We start from the raw sequence: 14,447 nt of genomic DNA, 5'->3' as shown, positions 1-14,447 counted from the left end.
GGGAAATATTTCCGAGTCGTCAGAAAATGTAATGCAAAGGTGTTAAAAAATATGTTTTCTTTTTTTGATCGTTTAAATGCCGATGTAATCAAATAATATTCGTAACCTATTTTTGCGAATACTTTTTAATTGACCTGTGTTACTTAGCTTACTTTGTATTTACAACAAATGTAAAAGCAAAAATAAATTATATATTTAATGCTAATTTATTGTGCATTTGCATTTTCAGATGATGTTCAGCTGATAGAGCTTTCAGCACGCCATTTGACCTGCCAGTTAAGTGATTCCTGTTTAGATTATAGTAATGAGACAGTACACAAATAACAATTACTCCTTCTGTAATCTGTAAATGAATTTTTCGGAATTTAAAAAAAAGTTTTTAATTCGAAAATATTTTTAAAAAAATTAATAAGTATGCCACTTAGCAATTGCATAAAATTATAAAGTCAAATTAAGATACAAAGTTATTTCGCTTGGCTTTCTCTACCATTTCTTTGTTTTCAGTGTGGCGAGCCATCATAAAATGGCGGTTGCCCAGGGCCAGGAGCTCAGTTGGCCAGGAGCCGAAGGTGGACGACCATGCTGCCCAGTTCGGTGCACAATGTGAGCCTGGTCTACGCACTCGTCTGGGCCATCGACCACTATTATGGCCAGGGAACGAGCACTCCGCTGGCGGTGGTGCAGTTCGCCACCAGTTGGCGGAGCAGGGGATTCCACAACGATCTGATAGACGCCGCATTGGGGACTTGCTCCGGAAAGGGGAGGATCCAGTTCCTGCTCGAAGATGATCGCGTTGAGTCAAGCGAAAAGGAGAAGGAGAAGGAGAAGGAGCTTCCGCCGCCGAGTGGATTGAGTGGAAGGCCGTTCGCCATTTGGTTTCTGGACAGCCTGCGCTCGTACTTCCGCCTGGAGATGTACCTCACCCAACTGGGCAGTCCGTACAAGAGGAACGGTTTCTTCCTGGTCGTTTACACCGGCGTGGAGGAGGAGCCCATGGAGGCCGTCACGATCATGTTCCGAAGGCTACTTCACATGTACGTGGTGAACGTGACCCTGTTGCTCCCGCGGATGGGGATTGTGCAGCTGTTCACCTACTTTCCCTACGGACCACATCGCTGCCTCTCCGCGCTGCCCGTCTACTACACGTCCTTTCAGGACATCCCCTCCCAGGGATTCGGCCTCGGCAAGCCGCTCTTCCCCAGCAAACTGGGCAACCTGCACGGCTGCGAACTGGTGGCGATCACCTTCGAGCACCGGCCGTACGTCATCATAGAGGATGACCCGACGGTTCCGGGGGGCAGGACATTGCACGGCATCGAGGGCATGATCTTCCGAGCTCTGGCCGAGCGGATGAACTTCACCATGCGAATGGTGGAGCGGAAGGACAAGGATCGCGGGGAGGTTCTGCCAGATGGCAACTACACGGGCATTCTCAAAATGGTAAGAATAACGTGTGAAAAATAAATCAAACTTAATATTAACAAGAACTGAGTATAGATATTGTCTGATCTCTACATAGATCCATATTAAATACTTATTTCCTACAAGACAACAGGTCGTATGCACAATGAATCCTCTAACACATCTCCAAATCAAGTATACGCCTGGTAATCCCATTTCAGATGGTCTGAACTTTACATAGAACGATAAATGGATTGGTGTTACATAAGTATTATCATTAATACATGCTACTTATCACGCCACATTAAACACGAATCCTCTAACACATCATATACCCACATATCAAGTATACGCCTGGTAATCCCTTTTCAGATAGTCTTTACTTTACACAGAACCATATAACTTGCGATAGAAGTATTAGTATTACATACGTATTACATACTATTTATCACGCCACATTAAGCACTTATTACCTCTAAAAAATCTGCAAATCAAGTATACGCCTGGTAATCCGTTTGCAGATGGTCGACGGCGAGGCGAACGTGACCTTCGTGTGCTACATGTACAACAAGGCCCGCTCGGATCTGATGCTGCCCAGCGTCTCCTACACGAGCTTCCCGATCGTGCTCGTGGTTCCCGGCGGAGGATCGATGACGCCGCTGGAGCGACTGACGCGTCCCTTCCGCCACATCATTTGGTCCTGCATCCTGGCGAGCCTGGTGCTCGGAATGCTGCTGGTGGCCCTGCTGCGAATCTGCGCTGCTCCGCTGCTGAGGATCCTGGTGCTGGGCGGGCACAACAGCTATCCCTGCTTGGGGCTGTGGAACACCCTGCTGGGCAACCAGGCGATGCACAATCCGCGGCGGAACTTCGCGCGATACCTCCTGCTGCTGTGGCTCCTGCAAACCCTGACCCTGCGGGCCGCCTACACGGGTCAACTGTATCTGCTCCTGCAGGACGTGGAGGTGCGATCGCCACTGAAGACGCTCGCCGAGGTGATGGACAAGGGCTATGTGTTCCACATGCTGCCCGCCCTGCAGGTCGTGTTCAAGGACTCGCTGCCCAGCGATCACATGCGAGTGGTGAACACACTGGACGCCTCACTGTACCGGCTGAGGGAGGAGGACGACCCGGGCATTGCGGTGCCGCTGCTGCAGCCCACCGTCTACTACTTCGACTACCGATCGGGCAGGAACAGCCGCCACCTGACCACCCTTTCCGTGCCCCTGTTGACCGCCCCGCTGACCCTCTACATGCGACCGCACTCGTACTTCAAGCACCGCATCGATCGCCTGCTCATGGCCATGATGTCATCGGGCATCGTCTATCGGTATCGCCGCATGTATTTGGATCGCATCGAGCGGCTGGCCAAGAGCAAGCGGAACATGGAGCCGCAGCCCCTGACCATCTGGCGACTGGGCGGCATCTTCTTCCTCGTATCCGCTCTTCATTTTGTGGCCATCCTGGTTTTCATACTGGAGCTGTTGGCCGCCAAGCATCCGCGATTGCGCAGGGCTATGAATGCAGTTAATCGATACACAGCTTAAGCTTTGCTTCAATGCACGAAACTGTACTTTGTTGTTAGTTACATATTTATCGAGAGTTATCGAAAAAAATATATTATGCAAGCAATATTAACTTGAATATAAAAATGTGTTTTTAAACTAGATTTGCTTGATTTGTTTGACTCTTTTGAATAATTAATATTTTTCTTTTTTTATATATATCGATTTAAAAGCACTTTTTGAATACCTATTCATGCATTTTATAATGTAATACTGTTTCTTCGCTTTTTCACTTTCCTTTTTGTTCAGCTAGCTTTTTATGATTGTTGAATATAACTTAAAGCCTCTCCATGACATATGCTAATCTCGACCAGCGGCGCCTCCGACTGAGCAACTCGAGGAGGAAGACGCCGATGGAGAGGCCGAGGGCGGCCATCAGGCAATTGAAGGCGGCCAGGACGAAGCCCATGGACTCGGCGAATCCCTTGTCCAAGTCCGAGGAGTGGACCGACTTGTCGGTGGAGTCCGTGGTGGTGGGCATGCTCTTCCAGGCCAGAACCTCCGCGTGGTGCTGGAATATCCCGAAGCTGCGCAGGTTGAAGAGCGGCATGTTGAACTCCCAGGCGAAGTAGGAGCCGTGCGGGAAGTAGATGCACAGCATGTTGTCCAGGATCTTCTCCGCCAGGATGACCAGCCGATTGCGGTGCTCCCGATGCTTCACCAGGTGATCGGCGAGGAAGGCGCGGCTGGTGAAGGCCGCCGTTCCCCAGGGAGACTTCAACAGGGCATCGAACACGTCCACCGGTTGGCCCGGCGATATGGTGGTCCTACCCGTGAACGAAGGCAGCTTCAAGGTCATCCGGTAGGTGGCGTGATCGGTGATGAACTGGTAGCCATTGTCCAGAGTGCTCTGCAAGGTGCGCGGCGATGGCTTCACCGGCGAGTTGTGGATGAAGTTGAACACGGAGGCCTCGTAGCTCGCGCGAACGATGAATGTCCAGAGCAGCCAGCCGGCCAAAACAGGAGACGGCATTCGAAAGCATCTGTTGAGGAGGATGTGGATGCAAAGGATAACGAAGAGGAGCAGCCAGGTGGACTCCGCGTAGGGGAAGAGCATTATCTCGTAGATACTGTAGCCACCTCTCGCTCGCATCACAAGCACGTACGGCATTTGGCTGTAGGGACCCGTCGCCGCCAGGAAAGTGGCTCTCTCCGGCGTGCAGGCGGCACATCCGATGGTCAGGTTGGCCCTCCTCTCCAGGAGCATTTTGTAAGCACCCGTTTGGGTTCCATTCAGGAAGCTGGCGCCACCGATCAGGCCCGCCGGCTCATTGGGCACCAGCTCGATCGTGAAGTTCATCTTGCCCGCCATCAGCCGTATTAGCTTGCCATCCAATCCCTCCAGCCTTCGCAGGGGATCCTCTCTATCCCAGTGGACCTTCATGTAGGGCGGAATATCCCACACAATGACGCTTAACGGACATCCGTGCAGGTTCTTCAATCGCCGCGGAAAGATATCGAACAGTCCGGCCTCCTTAATGTCGACCTCCACGGGCTCCAAGTTCATGCAACTCTTCGGAGTGTAAGGCCAGACATTGAAGGCTCTCACCTCCTCCAAATCGGGCACCAGGACCAGGACGTTTATGTTGTACCGCTCCTCCATGAAGTACCTGAATATCCTGGACATAATGACTCTGGCCTCGGAATCCTTGGGTGGGAAAAGGAGGAGCACGATTATACAGGGATTATTGTGCTCCAGTTGGCTGGCTGCGGATCTAAATTTAAAACAGTACATGTACTAATATTATTAATTAATAACATATAGTATATTAGCATAACATAATAACACATATTTATATACACATTTATTTAAATTTATATAATTGATTAATTTATTTGTTAAACTATACAAATAACCCTAAAATATTATTACTTACACGGCTTCTTGAGCATTTTGGACGAAGAGCAACTGGATGGCCGCCGGGGTGTTCAGCCTGCGGGGCAATTGGGATGCCAAGATAATGGGCACTGGAGTTTTCGGGTGACGCAGACTTTGGTCCAGGACCCGATGCACCAGGTTCACCCGATTCCTGTCCATTTTCTCGAAGGCGGTGCTAATAAAGACACTGAATTTAAATGTAGACATTGCATTCGCTAATATATTCTTAAGAGTGCCGGAGATCGTGACGGAAAGCCGCTCCTCCAAAGGATGCTGTTCGGGCCACAGAACTGCCTGCACCTGCAGGACACTCAGGAGCACCAGGAATACTGCAACAGCACATCGAAGTTTCATGGCGAATGTGAAACATTCTGCAATCTTTTTGCGAATTTATTCGATTGAGTTTTCGCCATCAGCAGAGCGGGATTTGTTTTGGTCAGGGATTTTGTGTGCCAATCGGTGTAGTATCTTTTTTGTAAATCTACTCTGCATACAGTGGATACGAAAAGTAAAACACCTTTAAAGAAGTTAGCATACTATAACAAAATTAATATTATTGTAATACTTAGTAGAAGTTATGAAAAACATAGTAGTTAATATTGATTGGTTTTTAAAGAGCAATATTAATGTTTTATCTGTAATTTAGCATTGTTTATTTTCGTTTCAAACAACCCACTGTTCCACCAAGCGATCAGTTATTTGATTTTCACAAAAAGCTAACCCCGAGCGATTTGAATTAATTCCAGTGCCGTGCCAAAGTAAAGGTAATGCATTAACAAATCTGTGTTCATCACTTAAACTAATTGCTGCGTACGGGCCACCAGCCAGGCACCCCTAGCCCCCTGGAGCACCCAAGCCCACTCGAACCACCCCTTGAACCACCCCCTGAACCACCCACATGAACCGTTCCGAAGGCATGTGCGTGACAGGTTTCGGTGTCAGTATTATGCATGAGGCGCATAACCATAAATTAACACCATCAGCGGCACAGACACACACACCTGTGGGTGTGAGTGTGTGGAGTGGGTCACGACGAGTGGGTCATGAGGTGGTTTTTCGGCTAGCAGGATAGGTGGCTAGGTGGATAGGTGGATGGGTGGATGGGCGGATGGGGGCAACACCCCGTCAGTGTCAGGTTCATGCAAACGCCATGTCGCCCGTAAGAGGTTTACAAGTAGCTGGATAATGTCCTGGCCTCCGTGGAAACCGCACGGTTTCACAAAGTCAACCACACTCGAAACAAAAGCTAAACAAAACAGCAAAGCAAATAAAGATTCATTTAAAAGCACACGGTAATAATTTACACACACTTAATAAACAATTTAGGGAATTACTTTCGAAAGGAGTTCCTTATGTTAAATTATTAAGATTAATTGCTTATAAAATAAAATCTTCTATTACATATTTCAAATTAAGATTTTCTGTAGCTTATAATTAGTAGAAAAACAACTTTCATCGAGCTACTATATTTATATTTATATTATATTTTATTTATTTATTTATTATTTAGGGAGCTATTTTCGCCAAGTGCTTCGAGAAGAGTCTTTGCAGGAACCAAAATCGCTGGGAGGCGAGCTCCAGGACGAAGACCACCGTTCCGAGACCCAGCCCCACCAGCACCATGAGGAAGATGGCGTACAGCTCGACGAGGCCGAGGATCTGGAAGGTCTGGTCGCTGCGCAGGTAGCTCTCCACCAGTTCCCACCTGGCCCACACGGCCAGCAGGCCCACGGAGCGCATCCACATGATCTCCTCGTTCAGCTGGTCGATGAGGAAGGAGTGCTTGCCCAGGTACATGGTCAGCTGCATGTTGATGATGTCCTCCGGAACGATCTCGTAGTGGGCACCCCGTTCGCCCCGCCGATGGATTCCCTCGGCACTCAGCCGATTGAAGTGGATGAAGATGTCCAGGGCGGAGGCGGTGACGTGGTGGCGCAGCTGGTGGTTCGCCTCCAGGAAGTAGAGGGGTTCCAGCTCGGAGTTGGACGCCTCCAGCAGGCGGAACTTCATGTGCTGCACACTGGGAATCTCGTCGAGAGTTTCCTGGACGAGTGGCGTCAGCACCACCGTGTAGTTGCGCTGTACCAGCGACTCGATCGTTTGTGGCCAGCGGTTCAGCTGGTGGGTTCGGATGAGGTGGTACAGCAATCCCTGGTAGACCGTCCGGATGATCAGCGTGTACATCATCAGCATCAGGCAGTAGAGACGGGCCGAGTGCGACCTCGGAGTCTCCAGCAGCGGCATTCCCACGAAGATCAGCTCCAAATTGAGCCACGCCCGCGATCCCGTTCGCTCCTTCAGCATCCTGGCCACCGCCAGCTGGAGGCAGGCGGACAGGAGCACCACGCCGAGGATGCCCATCCAGATCTGCAGGCGGTACGGGTAGAGCAGGATGTCCAGGGAGCTCAGCTCGTAACTGGAGGCCAGCACCCCGAACACCTCGCGTGTCTGGTGGTAGTTGTGCGTCGAGGTCGCCCTCAGGCTCCTGCCCACCGTCTGCCGGATCCCGCCCAGGGTCAGCTCCGCCTCGCCGCGATGCAACTGCAAAGTAATAACATTCAGCAAAAAAGACCTCTGAACAAGATTCGAAAATCCATTGATTTAAGAACCAAATGATTAATTTATTATTTAATTTATTAACCTACATAAAACAACCAAAAATGTTTTTTTTTTTAATTGGGAAGGTATTTTCTTCCGATTTTCTAGCCACTCTAAAAAGTTCCCTACCAGGACTTCGCGATTTCAAAAAAAAATTTTAACTTTTGCAAACTTTTTCAGGGGTACCCCTTACATATTTTTTTTTTTTTGTAAATTTGTAGCACTTTTTATCCGAAAAACCTGCATAAAATTGCCAAAAATCATGTTATCTCAACGGGAAAGGTGTTTTCTTTTATGATTCTAGCCCTATATTAAAGTGGCATATTGCTTTTTCGAATTTCAGAAAATTAAGAAATTATTTTTCCTATGGAAGCTATACGATATATACTATATATACGATACAGGGACTCACCATCTCTAGGGCCTCGTCCATCAGACTGGCGTGCACCTTGCGCACGGCGATGGAGAAGTTCATCTTCTGGGCGAGCGCCATGAGCAGACGACCCTCGTAGCCGCCGCTGACCACGAGGAGGCCGTCCTGGGCCGCATCCTGGCGCAGCCGGACGAAGGGCGGGGCGTTCCAGAGGGCGCACCGCAGCGGGCAGCCGAAGAAGTTGCGCAGCTTCGGCGGGAAGAGCTCCGGCTCCACCAGCATGCTGCCGTTGTAGCGGTTGATCAGCTGCGGCTCCATGTCGGAGCACCCTCGCTCCCCGAAGGGATGGTAGCTGTAGAAGAGGACGTCCCCGTTGGACTTCTGCACCTGGACGCTGCAGTGGATGAGCTGGTAGCGCCAGCAGTAGTCGAAGATCAGCCGCATCTCGCCGAGCAGAAGGCGATCCCTCGCCTGCAGGAAGATGAAGTAGTGCTCGTTGTAGTTGTACTCCCTTGCATAGTACTCCATCCGGATCTCCTCGAAGGCGGCGAAGGAGTCCGTGAAGATGACGTTGAAGTGCCGGCGACCCGGCACCGGATGCCAGGGAACGCCCCGTTCCACGTTCACGATCTGCAGCGGGGCCAATCCCCACTGGCGGAACAAGGTGCTCATCATCTCGTTGTAGAAGTTGCACGTGTGGTTGCTCCGGCAGCAGAGGGTCAGCACCAGCGACGGGGTCACGCTGAGGATGTAGTGGTGCACCACGTGGAGCAGGGCCCCGGCCACGAACTCGTTGATGTGGTTCACCTGCTCCCCGGACAGATCGTAGTACGTGTTGAGCAGCGCGCTGATGTTCATCCCGCCGGGACACTCGGTCGCCCAATGAACCCAATGGGTTTATCTCAGTCGGGTTTTCCCAACCAGGTTTTCCGGCTTGATGAGCTCCAAGTCGCTTTGGAGTTTTGTGTAACTTGCCGGGTTAATTGCTCCAAAAAGTTTCCCGATTAATGGTTGTGTGGCGTAGTTTCCAAATGGGTTCTTTTACCCATAAAAATTGGGTCAATATTACAAGTACAAAAATTGTATGTCTCAATTTATACAAAATATTCTTAAAAATACATTGAATACTTTTTGTGAATTTTTGTTCATTATGTAGCTAAACTTGTGTAATGCTTAATCATTTTTTTATATCTTCACTATTAAATGGATATCTCTAATGGAGATCTCTACATTTAAATTTAAATCTGAACCAACTTTGACAACGCTTTTTAGAATATTGTGAGATTCCAGTTTCTCCGACGGGACAAAACCTCGCCTGCAAAAACGAGACTGGCCAGCAGATACATGCCCGCCATGATCACGTAGATCCCGGAGAGCTTTCCGTGGCTCACAAAACTCCGGCTGGTGGACTGGGCGTGCTCCCCCCGACGATGGGATGCAAATGCAGCCCGTCGCCAGGCGAGGATGAATCCTCCGGCATCCAGTCGCCTGATGGCATCGTCCATTTTGAGATAGAGAAACGAGTGCTTGGGCATGTACATTCCGGCGAACTCCACATTCACGGGCTGTTTGACCACATGGAATCCCGTGGGATTCAGTGAAGATCGTATATAGGATTGCGCAATATCCTGATTGGCAACGGCGAATATCCTGCGATTCCTATTCCGCTGGAGGGCATTCAAGACGTCCCAATCGTATGGAGTGTCGAGGGCGCGAAAGCTATCCGGATTGCGAGCCGCCTGCGGCATCTCGTTGAGCAGTTTCTGGGTGTTCGTCGAGCAGATGCCCTGGAAACCCTCCTCCAGCAGCTGCTCCAGCGAGGCGGATGGCGTGCTGTACAACTGGAGGCGGATCAGGTGAAAGAGCAGCGATTGGTAGCAGATCCTCAGTGGGATGCTGGCCCACAGCCAGTGGGTGGCGATGAGGCGATGTCTCCACGGCCTTGGCAGGTTGGCCAAGGGAGCGCCCAGGAGCAGGGCCACCACCTGAAGTCCACCAGCTCCTCCTCGGCGATTCCCCCTCCTCTCCGGCAAGTGGATGGCCAGGTGGATGAGGAGCGACAGGAGCAGGAACAACCAAACGGGCAGCTCGAAGGGAAAGGACAACAGAGCCAGGGAACTCAGGCTATAGCGCTCCAGCTGGAGAACGGCCACCAAGTTGGCGGAATAGTAGGACATCGGAGAGGTCAACAGCTGGCTCCTGAGAGCCGTTCTCCGGAAATAACCCAAGCTCAGGTTTGTATTGCGCTGCAGGAGCTGTAGAAATCAGGCGTTTCATTACAAGATACTTTAAGGTTTTAAAAAAATATTTTTTCATTTTTTTTTAAATTTTTTTTTTTAAGACCAATATGTTGAGAAAATTGTGTAAAAATTTTGAGTCAATTAGAGTCAAACTAACGTAGAAATATACTTTGAATCGATTTGCCCGAAAACGTTATTTTGAAAGCCGGTGAACATCAGAACTCAAAAACTACTGAACCGATCCTTTTCAAATTTTTAACACGAATTCTTAACATAAATACGCAGGTAATCAGGATAATTTTTTTTTTTAATTTTTAATTTTTTTCTATTTTTAAAAAATAAATTAACATCGTTTTTTTGACCTAAAATCGCATTTTTCACTTTCAAGTGCTCCGAAAAATAGACAAAAATAAATTTAAGAAAAAAACTCTTCCTGATTACCTCGAGAAATTCATTATCTTTACAGCGCATATCACTTTTTTTTTAAATGATCCGTTAAGATATTTTAGAACTTTTCAGAAGGTTTTTTGAATGATATTAAAATAAAGGGCTATAAAGGTTTCAAGCAAGTCCCCAAGTGATTTAAACTCACCCTTTCTATGGGTCCCTCATTGGCGCCGTCTGCCAGGCGGAATGCAGTTGATCCCAGGGTTATATTGGCCAGTTCCAGGGTGAAGTTCATCCGACGGGCCAGGTGCCACAACAGTTGGATCTCAAATCCACCCAGTCGGCTGCCATTTGTCTGGGGATCGCGGACTAACTCCACAAAGGGTGGCTGGTGCCAGGTGAGCAGGGTAAGTGGACATCCGTGCATCTGCGTCAGTTTGTCGGGGAACATCATGGCATTCCGCATCCAATCCCGACCATCGAAGCGGTTGATCAGCACGGGAAGCGCCTCCTGGCAGCCCTTCTCCGTGTAAGGATAATAGGAGTAGACCAGCACTTCGACCTGGGCAGTCTGCACCATCACGTTGCAGTTGAGCCAGAAGTTGGCCAGACAGTGGTCCAGGATCAGCTGGAGCTCCTTCGGAATGAGCTTGTCCCGAGCCTGCAGGAAGATGAAGTAGAAGTCCGGGTCATCGAAGAGCGCATTGCTCTCCGTGATGTTGGTGTCACTGAAAAGGGGAATTTATCAATCAAAGATAGCATTTATTTATGTGGAATATCTTACAGCAATCCCACGTAGGAGTCCACCATCAGGAGGCTGACCCTTTTCCTTCCGGGCACCGGAGTGGCCACCAGATCCGGACGGATCCGCAGGAGCTGCACGGCCATCATGCGCCACGAGTCCATCAGGTTGTTCATCATGTTCTCGAACCACTGGGCGGTGCCCAAGTGGCGGGTGGAGATGCCCACCACCAGGGTGGTGCTCAGTTGGGCCAGCACATTCTCGATGACCAGCCTGAGGGCTCGGGCCACGTAGGCATTGGCGTCCTCCGCCTGCATGTCGATCCGCGAGTGCTCTACGTAACTCCTGTAGATCCAATGGACTCCGGGTGCGTAGCTCAATCTCGAGCTCGAATTCAAGGGGGTATCCCCGAAAGGGGAGCTGGTGTTCATGGCGTCACGTTGGAGCCTCGACTGAGGGGAAACCAAAACTGGGTTAACTAACTCTCCGATTTTTCGGGATCGGATCTGAAGGGAGATAACACTAATTAAAAGTACATAACTGGAGATATTATATTATGGTTTTATAGGTATAGATATTATATTATGGTTTAAACATTATTTACAGATTTCTCATTTGTTATATTTTAAATCATTTACAAAGATTTTATTTTAGAAGTACCATTTTGATTTATTTTAAATAACTTAAAACATTGTAACCTCTTTATAAAGTTCAGTGTAAGAATACGAAAGTGTATGAGGTGGGCAGAGTAAAGAAAGAATATCTAAACGCGAGATTACATCAATCAGTGAATCAATATCCGGCACCTCATAAATCAAGGTGACCTGCATACCCCTAAAACTGTACGATTATCGACAGCAGTTACCATGAGGTTTGAGCACACAAAACTAGGTATTCACGAGTGTCCAGCTGATGAACGAAGTCGCCGGCTAATTGTCCTTTTTGGTGCGTGCCCGACAATAGTTTTGTTTGACTTACGAACCTAATGAGATGCAAACAATGCCGCGCTGGCCTGGCATCGGAGAATCGGAACCGGGGATTGGAATGCGCACGGCAGTATTCTTCCCGGTTTTCGGACAGACGAAGATGAACGTGACCAGCCTGCTGAACTTCGAGTCGATGAAGTACATTGGCGCCCAGACGCAGGCGGCGGCCATAAATCACCACGTGGCCCAGGCACTGCGCGTCTTCATCGAGGACTTCTACCAGCGGATCGCGCCCGCCTTCATCGTGATCCTCTCCTGCCGGCGACCCAGTCCCATGAACTTCTACCGCAACATCATGCAGCTGCTCTACGAGAGCGTGGACACCATGATCGTCCAGCTGGTGCTGGTCGAGTTCGGTCATCTGCATCGCCGCATCGAGGGACCCAGGACGCACAACCTGCTGTTGGTGGACTCGCTGGATGCGCTGCTGTAAGTGGGTTAGACTGAGATATAGCACCTCGAAATCAGTTGGAAATTGAAAGGGTAAGGGGTTCAGAAAGCGCAGGTTTGGGTCACCTTCCTGTTGGTTAGATAAAGGTATGCACCTCGAAATCAATTTGATATTGAAGGGAAGGTTTGGAAGGGCAGCTTTGGGTCACTTTTCTCCAAACCACTAATAATGAAGGGGAAAATATATGTACACATCTTCCAGGGACATTGAGATCCACACGTATACAGCGCAGTCGGATGCCAGCGAGTACTACTTCATCTTCCTGCAGCAGCGGGACGCACTGATTCCGCATGACATGCAGGGAGTGTTCGCGTACTGCTGGCGCCACCAGCTGATCAACTGCAACGTGATGACGCAGAGTTCCGGCGGGCAGGTGCTGCTCCACACGTACTTTCCCTACGCCCCGGGGAGATGCAACAGTTCCCAGCCGACGCGGGTCAACCAGTTCCTCGGTGACGCCTGGCAGAGTCGCGACTACTTTCCCTCCAAGCTGCACAATCTCAACGGATGTCCTCTGATGGTTTTGGCCAGGCGGGTGTCGCCCTTCTTCGAACTGGACGACGGAAAGAGGGAGCTCCGGGGTCTGGAGGGACGACTGCTGCAGGAGTTGTCGCGCAGGATGAACTTTAGCATTCAGTTCGTGGGAGTGCAGGAGCAGCAAAGGAACCACACAACCTGGTCGGAAAGACAGCTGCTCCACAAGTTGGTAAGTCCATACAGACTATATTCATTTAATTACACTAAAGGTGAACGCAATTTGTAGGTTCAGGGACGCATTGCCCACCTGGCGATTGGTTATGTGAGGAAGCGCATCCAGTTCTCTGCAAATCTCACTCCCGTATTTCCCCACTACTCCAATCGCCTGGTGGGCTGCCTCCTGCTCAACGCCCACAACCTGACCAGCCTGGAGATCTGGTCCTTCCCGTTTCAGGCTCTCACTTGGCTGTGTCTGCTGTCCAGCTTCCTGAGCATGTCCTGCCTGATGCTGCTCCACTGACGCGGCGCCGGGGATCGGGTGGCGCTCGTAATGGCGGTCTATGCCGCCGCCCTCGGCCTGCCCATCGATCCCCCCGAGCGACCATCGCTGCAGCTGCTCTTCGCCAGCTGGCTGTGCTTCGGTTTGATCGTGAGGTCCATGTACTCGGCCCTGCTGTTCCTGATCCTGCGCTATCACCTGCACCAGCGACTGCCGGAGGACCTGCCCGCCTTGGCCGATGGTGGCTATGCGGCGGTGATGAGTCGGGCCACCTTGCAGGATCTGAGGGAGGTGCCCAGTCTGCAGGAGCTGCTGGGCCTCAAGACCCTGGTGGTGTCCTCCGAACGGGAGGAGGAGGTGCTGCTCCAGTTGGACAGGAGCTCGCTGCGCGAGGGAGCCGGTTCGCATCCCCGGTTCGTTGGCCTGCTCTCCCTGGACGCACTGCTCCATCTCACCCAGCGCGGCCATCGGGCGGGCGCGTACCACATTATTCCAGAGCAAGTTCTGGAGCAGCAGCTGGCCATCTACCTGCAGAAGCACTCGCATTTGGTGGCCCACCTGGACCAGCTGGTCATGTCCATTCGATCGGTGGGCCTCGTTCACCACTGGGCGGGTGAGGTGGCCAGCGAGCGGTATTTCCGCAGTCGATTCCTCTACCGGGAGAAGCGCATCCAGCTGCCGGATCTGTATGCGGCGTACGTCTTATCAGCAGGACTCTATCTTCTATCGGTGGTCGTCTTCATCTGCGAACTCTTGGCAGCCAGACGAGCAGGAAACGCTGGGATCTAAGGAACATGTATTTAATATATTCTATAAATATATTTTGCTTGAGTTCTAAGTGTTACGAAA

The 14,447-nt window shown here is 50.2% G+C and overlaps 5 protein-coding genes across 5 annotated transcripts; 2 read left to right on the top strand and 3 right to left on the bottom strand.

Moving 5' to 3' along the window:
- Positions 1-243: 243 nt before the first annotated feature.
- Positions 244-3,070, top strand: LOC108095387. The gene is made up of 2 exons (XM_017196466.2): positions 244-1,440; positions 1,923-3,070. Exons 1-2 carry the CDS (start codon positions 580-582, stop codon positions 2,946-2,948), a joined length of 1,887 nt encoding a protein of 628 aa, XP_017051955.1. The 5' UTR covers positions 244-579; the 3' UTR covers positions 2,949-3,070.
- A 173-nt stretch (positions 3,071-3,243) lies between these two features.
- LOC108095292 lies at positions 3,244-5,199 on the bottom strand. The gene is made up of 2 exons (XM_017196333.1): positions 4,844-5,199; positions 3,244-4,681 (listed from the first exon to the last, which is right to left on the bottom strand). Exons 1-2 carry the CDS (start codon positions 5,197-5,199, stop codon positions 3,244-3,246), a joined length of 1,794 nt encoding a protein of 597 aa, XP_017051822.1.
- Positions 5,200-6,351: 1,152 nt separating this feature from the next.
- Positions 6,352-8,948, bottom strand: LOC108095265. Its single transcript, XM_017196290.1, has 2 exons — positions 7,856-8,948; positions 6,352-7,386 (listed from the first exon to the last, which is right to left on the bottom strand). Exons 1-2 carry the CDS (start codon positions 8,672-8,674, stop codon positions 6,352-6,354), a joined length of 1,854 nt encoding a protein of 617 aa, XP_017051779.1. The 5' UTR covers positions 8,675-8,948.
- A 92-nt stretch (positions 8,949-9,040) lies between these two features.
- On the bottom strand, positions 9,041-11,616 carry LOC108095267. Its single transcript, XM_017196291.1, has 3 exons — positions 11,228-11,616; positions 10,649-11,171; positions 9,041-10,071 (listed from the first exon to the last, which is right to left on the bottom strand). Exons 1-3 carry the CDS (start codon positions 11,614-11,616, stop codon positions 9,085-9,087), a joined length of 1,899 nt encoding a protein of 632 aa, XP_017051780.1. The 3' UTR covers positions 9,041-9,084.
- A 518-nt stretch (positions 11,617-12,134) lies between these two features.
- LOC108095289 lies at positions 12,135-14,430 on the top strand. Its single transcript, XM_017196331.1, has 4 exons — positions 12,135-12,600; positions 12,824-13,328; positions 13,386-13,573; positions 13,712-14,430. The coding sequence occupies exons 1-4, from the start codon at positions 12,176-12,178 to the stop codon at positions 14,385-14,387; spliced, it is 1,794 nt and encodes a 597-aa protein (XP_017051820.1). The 5' UTR covers positions 12,135-12,175; the 3' UTR covers positions 14,388-14,430.
- Positions 14,431-14,447: the final 17 nt, after the last annotated feature.

This window comes from Drosophila ficusphila, unplaced genomic scaffold (genome assembly GCF_018152265.1).
Source record: "Drosophila ficusphila isolate 14025-0441.05 unplaced genomic scaffold, ASM1815226v1 contig_198, whole genome shotgun sequence".
Classification (NCBI taxonomy): domain Eukaryota; kingdom Metazoa; phylum Arthropoda; class Insecta; order Diptera; family Drosophilidae; genus Drosophila; species Drosophila ficusphila.
The sequence above is the reverse complement of the archived record's forward strand: the minus strand, read 5'-3'. Positions and strand labels throughout refer to the sequence as shown.

Coding starts and splice junctions, on each gene's coding strand:
- LOC108095387 (XM_017196466.2), top strand. CDS start 580: ATGCTGCCCAGTTCGGTGCACAATGTGAGCCTGGTCTACGCACTCGTC. Junction 1,441..1,922: donor ACACGGGCATTCTCAAAATG/GTAAGAATAACG, acceptor ATCCGTTTGCAG/ATGGTCGACGGCGAGGCGAA.
- LOC108095292 (XM_017196333.1), bottom strand. CDS start 5,199: ATGAAACTTCGATGTGCTGTTGCAGTATTCCTGGTGCTCCTGAGTGTC. Junction 4,682..4,843: donor CAAAATGCTCAAGAAGCCGT/GTAAGTAATAAT, acceptor TTTTAAATTTAG/ATCCGCAGCCAGCCAACTGG.
- LOC108095265 (XM_017196290.1), bottom strand. CDS start 8,674: ATGAACATCAGCGCGCTGCTCAACACGTACTACGATCTGTCCGGGGAG. Junction 7,387..7,855: donor TGGACGAGGCCCTAGAGATG/GTGAGTCCCTGT, acceptor ATTACTTTGCAG/TTGCATCGCGGCGAGGCGGA.
- LOC108095267 (XM_017196291.1), bottom strand. CDS start 11,616: ATGAACACCAGCTCCCCTTTCGGGGATACCCCCTTGAATTCGAGCTCG. Junction 11,172..11,227: donor GACTCCTACGTGGGATTGCT/GTAAGATATTCC, acceptor TCCCCTTTTCAG/TGACACCAACATCACGGAGA. Junction 10,072..10,648: donor ATGAGGGACCCATAGAAAGG/GTGAGTTTAAAT, acceptor TGATTTCTACAG/CTCCTGCAGCGCAATACAAA.
- LOC108095289 (XM_017196331.1), top strand. CDS start 12,176: ATGCAAACAATGCCGCGCTGGCCTGGCATCGGAGAATCGGAACCGGGG. Junction 12,601..12,823: donor GACTCGCTGGATGCGCTGCT/GTAAGTGGGTTA, acceptor CACATCTTCCAG/GGACATTGAGATCCACACGT. Junction 13,574..13,711: donor GCTCTCACTTGGCTGTGTCT/GCTGTCCAGCTT, acceptor ACCATCGCTGCA/GCTGCTCTTCGCCAGCTGGC.